We start from the raw sequence: 12,393 nt of genomic DNA, 5'->3' as shown, positions 1-12,393 counted from the left end.
AGATTAATAAGAGATGAAAAGGCTGTTTGGCAAAGTGTGTGTTCCTCGAAGACTTTTATGTTCCCAAAAGTTAAGTCATTGAGATTTGGCAGCTATTGATGTAGTCCTCCAGATCTGGCAAGAACTTTTCTCCAAGTTAGTGCCAGTTTACAATTGTAAATCATCTAAAATCAAACCATATGACTCAATGAGGTCAATTGGATGTAAACAGGTTCATCTTTAGTGTCAGAACCGTCCAACTCCAAGTTAATACTTGTGTGCAAATGCTTTTTGTGTGTCTCCTTTAGGCATGGTTCATCAGCTGTTATTCATCAACATTTTTTCTTCCATTGTAGGGAGAAACTGGGGCCAGTGGTATCCCTGGTGCTGATGGAAGGGCCGGGCGTCCAGTGAGTCATTACTGCAGCTTTTGCGGTTTTGTGGGATATTCTTTTCATTTACCGTAGCACAGGGATTCCCAAACTTATTCAGCTCATGACCAAAATACATAATATATTGCAGGGCTATTAAACTAAACTTTTTGGGGGGACATATTTGGGCCGGACTTCTCCCTTCACTATTGTTAGATGCGTGCTTCGTAGTGGAGGTCTTGACCTAATAAGGCAGAAGACAGCAGGCAGCTTGCAGCTTAATGAGTATTTAATGTCCAAAAATCCAAAATCCAATGTAGAGTGCAACAGGGATATGCACATGACAAACACAGGGAAACTGTGCATAAAAAACCCCCGAACAACCAAGAAATGCAAAAACAAGAAGTCAAAAATGATACTAACCGTGAAAGTTCCTCCAACAACCCCCAGGAAATGAAGACAGCACTAAAAAGCAGTGTTACGCTAGTGCAGGGAAAATACAACCAGAACATGAACTGGGACAAAATAAGAGCACAAGAAAGGAAGTGAACCAAAAACACAAGAAAAACACCCAAAAACCAAGAATGGCCTGGCCTAACAGATCGTAACAATTATTCTTATTTTTTAATATTCCGAAGAACCAGCGTCCTCACCAGTAGACAATTCATTTTGGTCTATTTGTTATGTCAGAATTACAGGAGCGCTCTGTAGTTTTTAAGGGCCTTCTGTAAAAAATATAGTCAAAAATGATCTATGACAGCACTGTTGGGTTTTTGAAAAATCTGCCTCAAAAATCTCAGTTCTTTGCAAGAACTTGCGGGCCACCAGTTGAATAGCCCAAATTATATCAAAGAGAGGACCTAAAACGGAACCTTGTGGAACACCATTATTACAACTAAGGAAGTTGAACATATGACTACTGACTGCATCTGAAGTAAACAAGCTACAGAAACACCTTTGTTACATACGTTTGTAAATCATGTTATGAAAAAACAAATTGTAACTGTCAAAAGGGGACTCAAAGGGGTGCCTTGTGGAACGCCTCAGTTATGTAAATCACAAGTTTGGACCCCAGTCTTTTATGTTTGCTGGCGAGGTGACAATGTCAATGCAAAGATGCAAATGCCAATGTGTTTACAATGGCCCAAGTTCCTTTATACAACAGGAGCACTGTAGGGTTTTTAGGAATTTGCTACAAAAATGTTTGTCCCCCAAGTTGTGAACTGAACTCATGGGGCTGCATTGCTGTCATTCCCAGGCCGGATTTGCCACCCCCCAGCCATCACATGAATAGCCCAGCCTCTAGGTCTGGGGTGTCAAACTCATTTTAGCTTAGAAGCCACATGGAGGAAAATATATCCCCAAATGGGCCAGACTGGCAAAATCATGGCATGGTAATTTAAAAATAAAGACAACTTCAAATGTTTTTCTTTGTTTAAAAATAGACCAAGAACATTCTGCTCAAATCATAAGGTTTTTTCTTTACACTTACATGTTGCAGTTAATATTATTCTATCTTCATTTGTCGTTATATGTGATAATGTTCATCAGTGAAATAGTTTTAAAATGCTCCCATTGGTGTTCATTTTTAATCTATCAGAAGATAAAATTAACAATAATATCAAATTACAGGATGTTATTAATGTCATTTACTCATTTTCCTCAACTGATGTACTAACATCATGTGGTTTATTCTGTACATATGTAGCATCATCTACAACAAAACTTGGGAATTTGGATTAATTTAATTAATCACGCATGAAGTTAGAAGGGGATACATATTATTTCTGCATATTTATGTGCGCCCAAAAAATGTGCCCCCCGTCATAAGGACAACTCGAAATGTACAGATTATTAAAATAATTTTTTGTGTATAAATGTCACAGGTTACATTTGCAACAACAACATTGACAATCAAAGCATGAACGTGATAATCCACATTTTGTATCATTACTATCACTAATAAGCAGCGTAAGTACTTCGTATGTCTTGGCTCTAGATGAACACGGCACATAGCACATTTCGCGGGCCGGATAAAACCTGTTTGCGGGCCTTACGTTTGACACACCTGCTCTAGGTGCTAAAATAGAATCTTCAAAGTCTTATCCGGGCGGATGTTTGCTCACTTAACAAAAAAATTAATGTGAATAAGCATTTCCAAGGACATAAAAACCTGCGATGGACATTTCTGTCTGTAACGTTTACTATACCGTAGCTGATAACATAGCCAAGAGTGCTAATGCCATCAAAGCTCTCGCCATGGTTCAGTTGAGAATGTATTGGTAATAGTTTACTGCAGGGATAATTGTATAACGTGGTTTGACAGCAGCGGGTTAACAGATGAGTAAAGAGAGTAACCCTGACGATGTAAAAAAGTAGGGGTATTTCCCCCGTAAAGTATCCCAGGATAACCTTGTTACGTAAGGCAGAGAGGAAGGTCTCTCATCGAAAGCCATGGAATGACTAATCGAGGGAAAACTGCGCTGCTTTGGCAAGTCTGTTTTAGGAAGAAAGTGTTTCAACTGGGCCACAATCCCCCGGCTCATGATTAGAAGTCTTGTCCAAAGTCTAGCATGGGTCTATAGAACATGACTCAGTTGCTCCACAGGGCTAGAGGCCATTTCCCCCCCGACTTACACATGAACAAAGAGGCCATCCACCGAGATAAATGTAGTCTTGATTTAACTCAATCAATGTCCGACACACAGGGAATTCTTCACTTTCACGCCACCATGGACCTGCGTGGTCTGTCAAGACGTCTTCTCCGTCTGACTGACAGATCTGATCATTGTCTTTAAACCTGTCAAATATAGCTTTTATGTTATAGCTTCTTTGTCAAGGGCTTCTTAAGCATCTGGAAGACTTTATCTGGGTAGAGAACAACAACAACAAAAATCTTCTCTCCAGGGCTTGTGGTAGTGCTACACACCACAACATTGTTTAGTGTGTTTTTATTGCTCTTATATTCTGCCATTGTTTTTTTTATCCCAAGTGAATTGATTTGCTTCTTGCAAGAAGCAGCACATTCTGCACATAAATCATTGCATTATATCATTCTGTTGTATTTTTAGGGGCATAGCACCAAATTCAGGACACCATACACACATTTAGCATGTTTACATGCACTAAAAACTAAATATTGCATGAATTTGGTTCAAACAATACTTTTAAAACACTTGTAAAAACCTTAATTTTCAATTAGCCAGAATACAAATTTAGACAGTCATAATTATTCATTCAAATATTTTTATACATTTGTCAGGTTTTCCTTTTACTTCAGAGTGAAAACTCGAGATTGTCTGATACACATATGATTATCAAAAGGGAAACTTGTACATAACTTTTTCCTATGCTGCTACAAAAATATTTATTATATTTTTATCTTTCTTCTATCACTTCATTCTTGTTCCTAAATGTTGGTGCTGTGTGTGAGTGCTTAAAGGTGAACTTTGATGACGTCTGAGTCAAGCGAAGTGTTCAAAGTTAGGTTTGCGCTATCCAGGTGGAACAAACCATTTCTCATTTTTGATAGTGGATGTAGGTAGTCTTAGACATTATTAATTTGATTTAAGCAACCTTATTATATCGAGAAAATATATATAGACTATAACCACATATATCAGGTAGAGGTTGAGGTTGAGCTGAGCCATGATTTTATGGCAGTTTTAAAATTTAGTAGGGAAGTTCGAATTTGAAGGTCTGTTGGTAGTGCATTCCACTGTGTGGTGGCAAAATAGTAAAATGCATTTTTTCCCATGAGAGTCTTGAATTTGTCATTCATAAATACAGTCATCTAATTAAATGATTTCCCCATGTATTAATTAGGGTATACCCGGTTCATCAGGGATGGCAGGTTTAATCGGACTAAAAGTAAGTCTCAATTTAAACAAGCTATTAAATACCTTTTTTTAATATCATGTTTAACAAATGTTCTCTTCTATTAAGGGAGAGGCGGGATTTCCTGGATCAAGAGGCCCCCAAGGATCAGACGGACCACCAGTGCGCATTTGATTAAAATCTTCACTATGTCTGAACCCTTCTCCAACATGGATGTTTTCAATCTTCTACAGGGGGAGATGGGCCCACCCGGTTCGCCTGGCTTGAATGGGCAAATGGGCCCAAAGGTATCCATTATTTTTTACATTGTTAAACCTAAATGTCAACTGTATGTGTGCATATGTACAATGCCAGTTGTTTTCATAATTCTAAAGTTAAACCCACATTTGTGGCCGCTGCAGTTCAACAGGAAACCCGTTAGATCAAATTAAACGTCAAGTAATGTACTTAAATCTAATACATGTTTGCATCAGGGGAATTTAATTACACTCACTTACTGTAACTGCCCAGGTCAATAATTCTTGTTGTAAAGCGGGAGTTAAAAAGTTCCTGAAATAAGTCTTAATAAATGTCAACATTATTCATTGATAACCACATGTACATTTTGTAAATATCTAAATTAAGTACACCAACATGAAGGGTCACATGGGAAGAAATTAAATAAATACATACATTTTAAGATAATTACTTAAACATGTCATTCATTGATTATAATAGGAATCAAATACATAAATGTGTTATTAAAGGTGTTTAAAAACGTAATTAAATTAAAATTAAGGTATTTGATGTAAATGTACTTTTAGTTATTTCTATAATTAATTATTACAATATTTCATTAAGTATTTAATTATTGATTTCTTCGTTATAGGGTTTTGATTTAATTAATTATTTCACAAGTCAATTAATTGTTTATGATGTAATGCAGGGGTCCCCAAACTTTTTGACCCGGGGATATATATCCCTCGCGCACTAATTGACTGAAAGAGCACACACTTGCTGCGGCGTGAGTGCGACGATGTCACGTTATCGATGGGAAAATGCATTTTTAGATAATATGATTTGCCTGAGCGGCTAGGAGACACCGAGAGTAACAAGCGGTAGAAAATGGATTAGAAAGGACAGATTTTTTAAAATAATAATAAAAAAACATATATATATATATATATTTTTCTTTTAACTTGGGACTTCCTGCAAGCCATATTTTGGATGCTCGTGGGCCGTAGTTTGGGGACCCCTGATGTAATGATTTATTTTGTTCTTTTGAAGCACTTCCTGGATTATTTTATCGTCAAAATTTAGCTGTAACAGTCAGTGGGCGGATCCTAACACCTGATTGTTCACTTTTCTGTGGACAATCGCCCTCAGTAGCAGAGAAGTGCCTATTGCTATTTCAAAGTGCAGAAATAACTCAGACAACTTCAATAAATTCCTCTACTTTGGCTGCTTCATGCTCTTGTTAAGCAGGTCTTGCTTCCACATACTCCACTCTGTCTAAAATATCTACCACTAACTCCCGAAAAAGTACGAGTACCGTAATTTCCGGACTATAAGCCGCACCTGACTATAAGCCGCACCAGCTCAATTTAGGGGAAAATACAGATTGCTCCATATATAAGCCGCACCCGACTATAAGCCGCAGGGTTTTGATGTGTAATTACCGTAGTATATAGGGGTTCCTGCTACCACGGAGGGGATTGTCGGGACAGAGATGACTGCATTTATTAACAATAAATCTTTCAATCATTCAATCAAACTTTCACATCTTTGACATGGCGAACAGCATTCGTGCAGAGTACAAATAATACAACGGTGCAAAGTAATACAAAGTGCTCGCCTGTACGTTATCAAAATAACCAGCCTACCGGTATTTGAAAAGTCAGTCTTTAATCATTTTGTCATCGTCTTCCTCCTGCGTACTAAAACCACCGAAATCCTCTTCGTCGGTGTCGGAGAAGAACAGGCCGTAAATAAGCCGCACCCTTGTATAAGCCGCAGGGACCAGAACGAGGGGAAAAAGTAGCGGCTTATAGTCCGGAAATTACGGTATATCCTTCTTTGCCGCCTTGTTTTGAAAGACTTCCAAAAGTCCAGGCTTCAAACTAACTCAATCATTGGACTAGAGTTGTGTTAGCCCCACCCATTACTTTAATGGGTGAGTTTGACAGATTAAATACATTCATGAAGCACTGACACAAATGTTCATTCAATAATTAATTAAATTATGAAATAATTCAATAAATCATGAAATCAATAGTTAATTAAATGATTAATTTAAATTTTAAATACATTTACTTTTTACATTAAATAAATTGATGACACATAATTACACATTTATGTATTTACTTCCAGTTATATTTACTTAATGACACATTTAAGTAATTATTTAAAGATGTATTTATGTATTTTGGTTTGTCCCATTTGACCCTCCACATACCAAAACTGTCACAGTATGATATACTATTTTATTGTTTATTGTCTATGCTATAGTAAAGCCTAATGGGGATTCCACAATAAAACAATCATTTAAATAATAAAAAGTGTACTCAATGATACAATGTGGTTATGCTATCTCTACCTTTGTTTTTGAAGGGGATTAAGGGTGAACATGGAAGTCCGGGTAAACAAGGGACACCAGGTTCTATGGTACGTTATGTGAACATTTGTGCTGTTTTCTCATAGTGACTTCATTGTGCATTGAATTATTGTATTTCCACAGCAATTACACTAAATGCGTGTTCCTTTTTTAATGTCATGTCTTTTAAAGGGCACGCCAGGAGAGCCAGGACAAGCGGGTCAGCCAGGGCACCAAGGTGTGCCCGGCCTGATGGGAAGCAAGGTAGGCACATGTACTTGTGTTACAAAAGTAATATGTAACGTCACATGTCTTACATGTCTTTTGAAAGTACTTTTGTGTATTTTCTATTAGGGAGAAAGGGGTAATGCAGGTGAAAGAGGAGAAATGGTAAGACTGTGTGAAAAAGACATCTATTATCCCTTATTATAGGTAATGGGTGTATCCTTCTATAGTGTCAAACTTTACCACAGTACAATGATTTAGAGGTTTGCGAGCACACCGCCAGCTTTTAGTCAAAATGAGTGCATTTTATGATAATTGTGTTTTGAATTACTAATAGCCAAAACTTGGTTTGGCATTAGCAGCAGAACACGTCAACAGAAAAGCTTATTCAGCCACCCAATGAATTAAATAATTGAGTATGATTGTTGTGCAGTGCACAAACTGTACAGCATATCCACGGGAATCAAGCCGTATTTTGTTTTTATTTACGATGCATTAAAAAAAACAAACGAGTTAACTCATGTGATTAATCACACAAAAATGATCAATATCATCAATATACGTAGATTAATGCTCCTTTACCTAAATGGCGGATGGTTACATAAAAGGCTAAGGGTTTTTATACGGTCAGTGCAAAAATGAGTGTGAGACTCCAACTGGTGGGCTTGTTGGCAAAGTCCACTTCCAAATTAACCCTTACTGGACTTTAGAAAAAACTTGTCTATGGATGTTCTCATTCATCTCGGTCATTTTGTTCTCAGGGCATTCAATCGATCGCAGCCTGACTGTTTGGTCTGGAAGCAATTTGCCGATCATCAAAGTAGGCTTCCTCAGTTCATGCTCATAGACTTAGATGGTCAGATCGAGTCTTAGACTACGATTGGTCTAGTCTAGTAGCTGGTACCAACACCCCAACTATTTATACTTCAACACCAGGAGGATGTGCCTGGGCAAGGATAGTTCCGCCCTATCGTAGTGAGAAAAACAACTGTTGAGATGCAAAACAGCAATCTTCCAGTCAATGCCAGACAGTCTTTAAAGTGGAATTTCCCCTCGTTAGCATTGAAGTATTGTGTGGCAAAACGATCGTTGTGGAAGGACCACTATCAGCCCAAAATAGTCGGAATCACCCACGTTGGCATTCCATTCGGTTGTAAACAAATGGCACAAAGGAGCATCTGTGACCCAAATGTTTCTTACTCTTGTTATTTGCTGGAGGCTAAACGGCAAACCCTTTTAGGAATGTTTGAAAGGACAGTGTTGTAAGTGGAAGATAGGTGGTGTCGCAGACCCCCTTCTCTGTTCAGGGAGGTTTTTTCAATCTAGACGAAGATGGCGTCCCTCACTCCTCTTTCGTACCATCCGTCCTCCCTGTCCAGAATCTGTACATTTTTGTTTTCAAAGTAGTGCTGTTTCTCCTTGAAGTGTTGATAGACACTTGAGTTTTGGCCTGAAGAGTTTGCCCGTCTATGCTGTACATACAGAGGTTGTTTTGTTTAGTGCTTTCTTCATTACATTGGCCAGCATACATCAAATTGTTTTGTGTGTGTGGGGTGTCTCAGATAGACCTGATAGATATGGAATAAACTCAGACACTAAGAATTTTTAACCAAAACAACATCCGAGTACACTTGAAACCAGGCAACATCCACAAAAACAATCTGGTGTATGCTGTCCAATGTAATGATGAATGCGATGATTCATGTATTGGGGAAACAAAACAACCATTAAGCACAGCTTAGATGGGTAAACTCTTCAGGCCAAGACCCAGCTGTCTACCTGCACCTCAGGGAGAAACAGCACTCCTTTGAGAACAAAAAATGTCCAGATTTTGGACAGGGAGGACGGATGGTACGACAGAGGAGTGAAGGAAGCCATTTACGTCAAAATTTAAAAACCATCCCTGAACATAAGAGGTGGTCTGCGACACTACCTATCTTCCACATACAACACTGTCATTTCAACCATTCCTAAAAGTCTCTGCAATTTAGCCTCCAACAAATAACAGTATTTAGAACATTCTGGTCACAGATGATCCTTTTTGTGCCATTTGTTTACAACTGAATGGAATGCTAACATGGGTGATTGCGACTGACATTGGGCAGATAGTGGTCATTCCACAGCGATCGTTTTGCCACACAATACCTCAAAGCTAACGAGGGGAAATTGCACTTTGATGACTGTCTTTGGCATTGACAGTATGACTGCTCTTTTGCATCTCAACAGTTGTTTTTCTCATTACGATAGGGTGAAACCATCCTTGCCCAGGCACACCCTTCTGGTATTGGAGTATAAATATTTGGGGTTTTGACACCACCCGCTAGAATAGATCAGACCAATCTAAGTCTTTGAGCATGAACTGATAAAGCCTACTTGGATGAGAGGCAAAATGTCTTCTAAGACAAACCAACCAGTCCAATTGCGATCAACTGAGTGCACTGAGAATTAAGTAAGACTGTTGCCAAGTTTTGAGCAAACAATTGTCGTGCATTCAAAACACACTTAAAAGTATTTCTTTAATGACATTCTGATAATAAAATTGCATTTGTGTCAAAATTATGCAGTCTTAGCCTGTGATTGATCATAGATAATCTAAATTTAAGTGTGATTCATGTGGTTAAATTATTAATCATTGGACAGCACTAAAATAACTGAAGCTGGATAATATCCGTTCCTATTTACTTTCCAACTATATTTTCAACATTTAAGAAAGGTTCAATCTACTATACTATACCACATTTTTCTTCGATGAAAAAAAACATGTTTTTGGACTTAACACTTTCAAAATACTCAAAATCTGTGTGCTCTATTTTTGAAAATGATGTTCCTGTGTTTTACATTGTTCTAAAGGGAATAAAAGGAGAAAAAGGGGAACATGGCAAACCCGGGAACCATGTAAGTTGATCCTTTTTTGTATCTATCTATTCAATATACTTTTGTTAAAAAAATGCTTACATAAATTCTTGTAGGTCACTGATTCTCAAACATTGGTACGTGTGCCACAAGTGGTAGACAGACTCAATCTAGTGGTATGCCAAACAATTAAAAAATTAGAGTACAATGTTTTATTTTCCTATATTCAAACACGGTGTTACTGTTGTAACTGTGTGCAATGTTACAGTGGCCACAAATATCAAATATTGTATATTAGTTAAAAAAGAAACCTCTGCCTGTTTTTTTTTATGAATACTTAGGCCTACTATGCTACTGTATTTTAATGTTGGTCAGTACGGTGGTACTTGGAGAGCCAAGTGTTTTCTGAGGTGGTACTTGGTGAAACATTTTTAAGAACCTCTGTTGTAGGTGATACTCCTTAGTTTATTATGCTATAGCAGTTTATAGTAATTGTATATGTATTTGGTGGGTTGTTTTTATTATCCCACCATGTGAAACATCATTTTGGTCTATTTCAGTGCTTTTCAATTATTTTCTGTTAAAGTCGAAAACCGCCACGACTATAATTAGTAACATTTCTCTATAAAACTGTTATACGTACACCTCTGCATAACATTGTAGCCTTATTCAAATTAAAGAAAAAAATAAGTAAATATACTGTAGATCAATTTACAGCAAATAACTTTATTAACAGTGTTTCTTAGTCTGTTACAGAAAATATTTAAAATGTATACATTTGCCTGAAATTAAAACAATAATTCATTTTTAAACAATAAACATTTTAGACAAACTTGAACCATTTGATACTGAAAAATAAGATTAAATAAAAGAAAATGGATGGATGGATGGAAAATCAATAAATAACGATACATTCTAATTTATCAGCAACAATATTGAAAACATTTTAGACTAAAAATAAAACAATCTGTTTTATTTTATTTATTTTTTAATATCAAATGAGAAAATTCCCCCCTGGTCTATATTATAAGGTTACAATTTTCCATATTGCCACTAGGTGTCACTAGCCTTCCAGTACGGAACCCAGGCTTTTTTTCATTATTTAACTGATCGTCTTATTGCCTCCTGTGTATATATATATATATATATATATATATATATATATATATATATATATATATATATATATATATATTTTTTTTTTTAATTTTATTTTATTTTTTCAGATACTTTTGAGAATACAACCCTATTGAATATTTGCAGTTTATCCTGTATATAGTGCCATAGATGAAAACCATGGTACAAATGTAGTATTCTTACATTTTGAGGAGAACAAACAATAAATAAATAATCCTGTTAAAAAAAATTACCATGCATTTCAGTCCATTCTCCTTTCTGTCTCTGTGAATAACTACTTGTGTGTTTTAGTTTCAGTTATGTATGTTAACTACACACAGCAGAAAGTTTCTTCTTGTGCTGCCGACTAAAATGATCACAGCCAAGTCCAGTAATGTGACATTTTTGCACATTCTTTTTAATGGACAGGGATCGCCGGGTCTGGAGGGCCAAAAGGGGGAGGTATGTGTACCTAATCCTTCTGGAAAAACATCCACCCAAGCTGACGTTCACTGCTAACATTGCCCTTGTGTTTTTGTTAGAAAGGGACAACAGGGGATTTGGGACAGAGAGGTCAAGAAGGTCAAATGGGACGGCCTGGACAGCCAGGTCAGACAGGTCAGCTGGGACCTCGAGGGCCTCAGGGGGATACGGGTCCTCCTGGCCAACCTGGACCTGCGGGAAGATCTGTAATGTTCCTTACAGGTTAACCTACTGTGTCTTGTTAATCTTTATGTTCATATTGTGATTTTTGTCATTACAGGCCAGTGCAATTTCCGACATGCACATTCGTCAAGTTTGCAGAGAAATTCTTCAGGGTGAGTTTTTTTTATGGCGACCTGCAATTATTTCAACACATTGAAAAATACAGCCCATGGGGGTTCCCCCTATGGGTTGAACTAAAAAAAGCTTTGAAAGCTATCCTGATTAAAGATTAAAGATTAAAGTACCAATGATTGTCACACACACACTAGATGTGGTGAAATTTGTCCTCTGCATGTACGTACAATTAAGAAATATAAGTTTTAGAATCATGAGACCAATTGTCAATAACTTGTGGAGAACAGGTTTGGTTGTCAGACTTTTACTTTAGTGCAGGGCATACTTGCCAACCCTCCCGATTTTACCGGGAGACTCCTGAATTTCAGTGCCCCTCCCGAAAATCTCCAGGGGCAACCATTCTCCCGAATTTCTCCCGATTTCCACCCGGACAACATTATTGGGGGCGTGCCTCAAAGGCACTGCCTTTAGCGTCCTCTACAACCTGTCGTCACGTCCGCTTTTCCTCCATACAAACAGCGTGCCGGCCCAGTCACATAATATATGCGGCTTTTACACACACACAAGTGAATGCAAGGCATACTTGATCAACAGCCATACAGGTCACACTGAGGGTGGCCTTATAAACAACTTTAACACTGTTACAAATATGCGCCACAC

General features: G+C 37.5%; 1 protein-coding gene and 1 long non-coding RNA gene across 4 annotated transcripts in view; one reads left to right on the top strand and one right to left on the bottom strand.

Moving 5' to 3' along the window:
- The window catches only part of LOC133657233 (uncharacterized), a 972,718-nt gene that overhangs the window by 565,932 nt on the left and 394,393 nt on the right, over nt 1-12,393 (bottom strand). The gene's annotated exons all lie outside the window — the stretch shown is intronic.
- Nucleotides 1-12,393, top strand: part of col21a1 (collagen, type XXI, alpha 1) — a 100,486-nt gene that overhangs the window by 69,836 nt on the left and 18,257 nt on the right. For 2 of the 3 annotated variants that reach the window (XM_062058285.1, XM_062058284.1), the window contains exons 16-26: nt 336-389; nt 4,176-4,220; nt 4,296-4,349; nt 4,421-4,474; nt 6,777-6,830; nt 6,952-7,023; nt 7,114-7,149; nt 9,835-9,879; nt 11,383-11,415; nt 11,496-11,642; nt 11,717-11,771. In XM_062058285.1, the coding sequence (XP_061914269.1) occupies nt 336-389; nt 4,176-4,220; nt 4,296-4,349; nt 4,421-4,474; nt 6,777-6,830; nt 6,952-7,023; nt 7,114-7,149; nt 9,835-9,879; nt 11,383-11,415; nt 11,496-11,642; nt 11,717-11,771 (649 nt within the window). The remainder of the gene's footprint in view (nt 1-335; nt 390-4,175; nt 4,221-4,295; nt 4,350-4,420; nt 4,475-6,776; nt 6,831-6,951; nt 7,024-7,113; nt 7,150-9,834; nt 9,880-11,382; nt 11,416-11,495; nt 11,643-11,716; nt 11,772-12,393) is intronic. The other variant, XM_062058286.1, reaches the window with a different exon arrangement.

The sequence above is a fragment of the Entelurus aequoreus genome, linkage group LG09, assembly GCF_033978785.1.
Source record: "Entelurus aequoreus isolate RoL-2023_Sb linkage group LG09, RoL_Eaeq_v1.1, whole genome shotgun sequence".
NCBI classification, from domain to species: domain Eukaryota; kingdom Metazoa; phylum Chordata; class Actinopteri; order Syngnathiformes; family Syngnathidae; genus Entelurus; species Entelurus aequoreus.
This window is presented reverse-complemented; position numbering and strand designations above follow the sequence as displayed.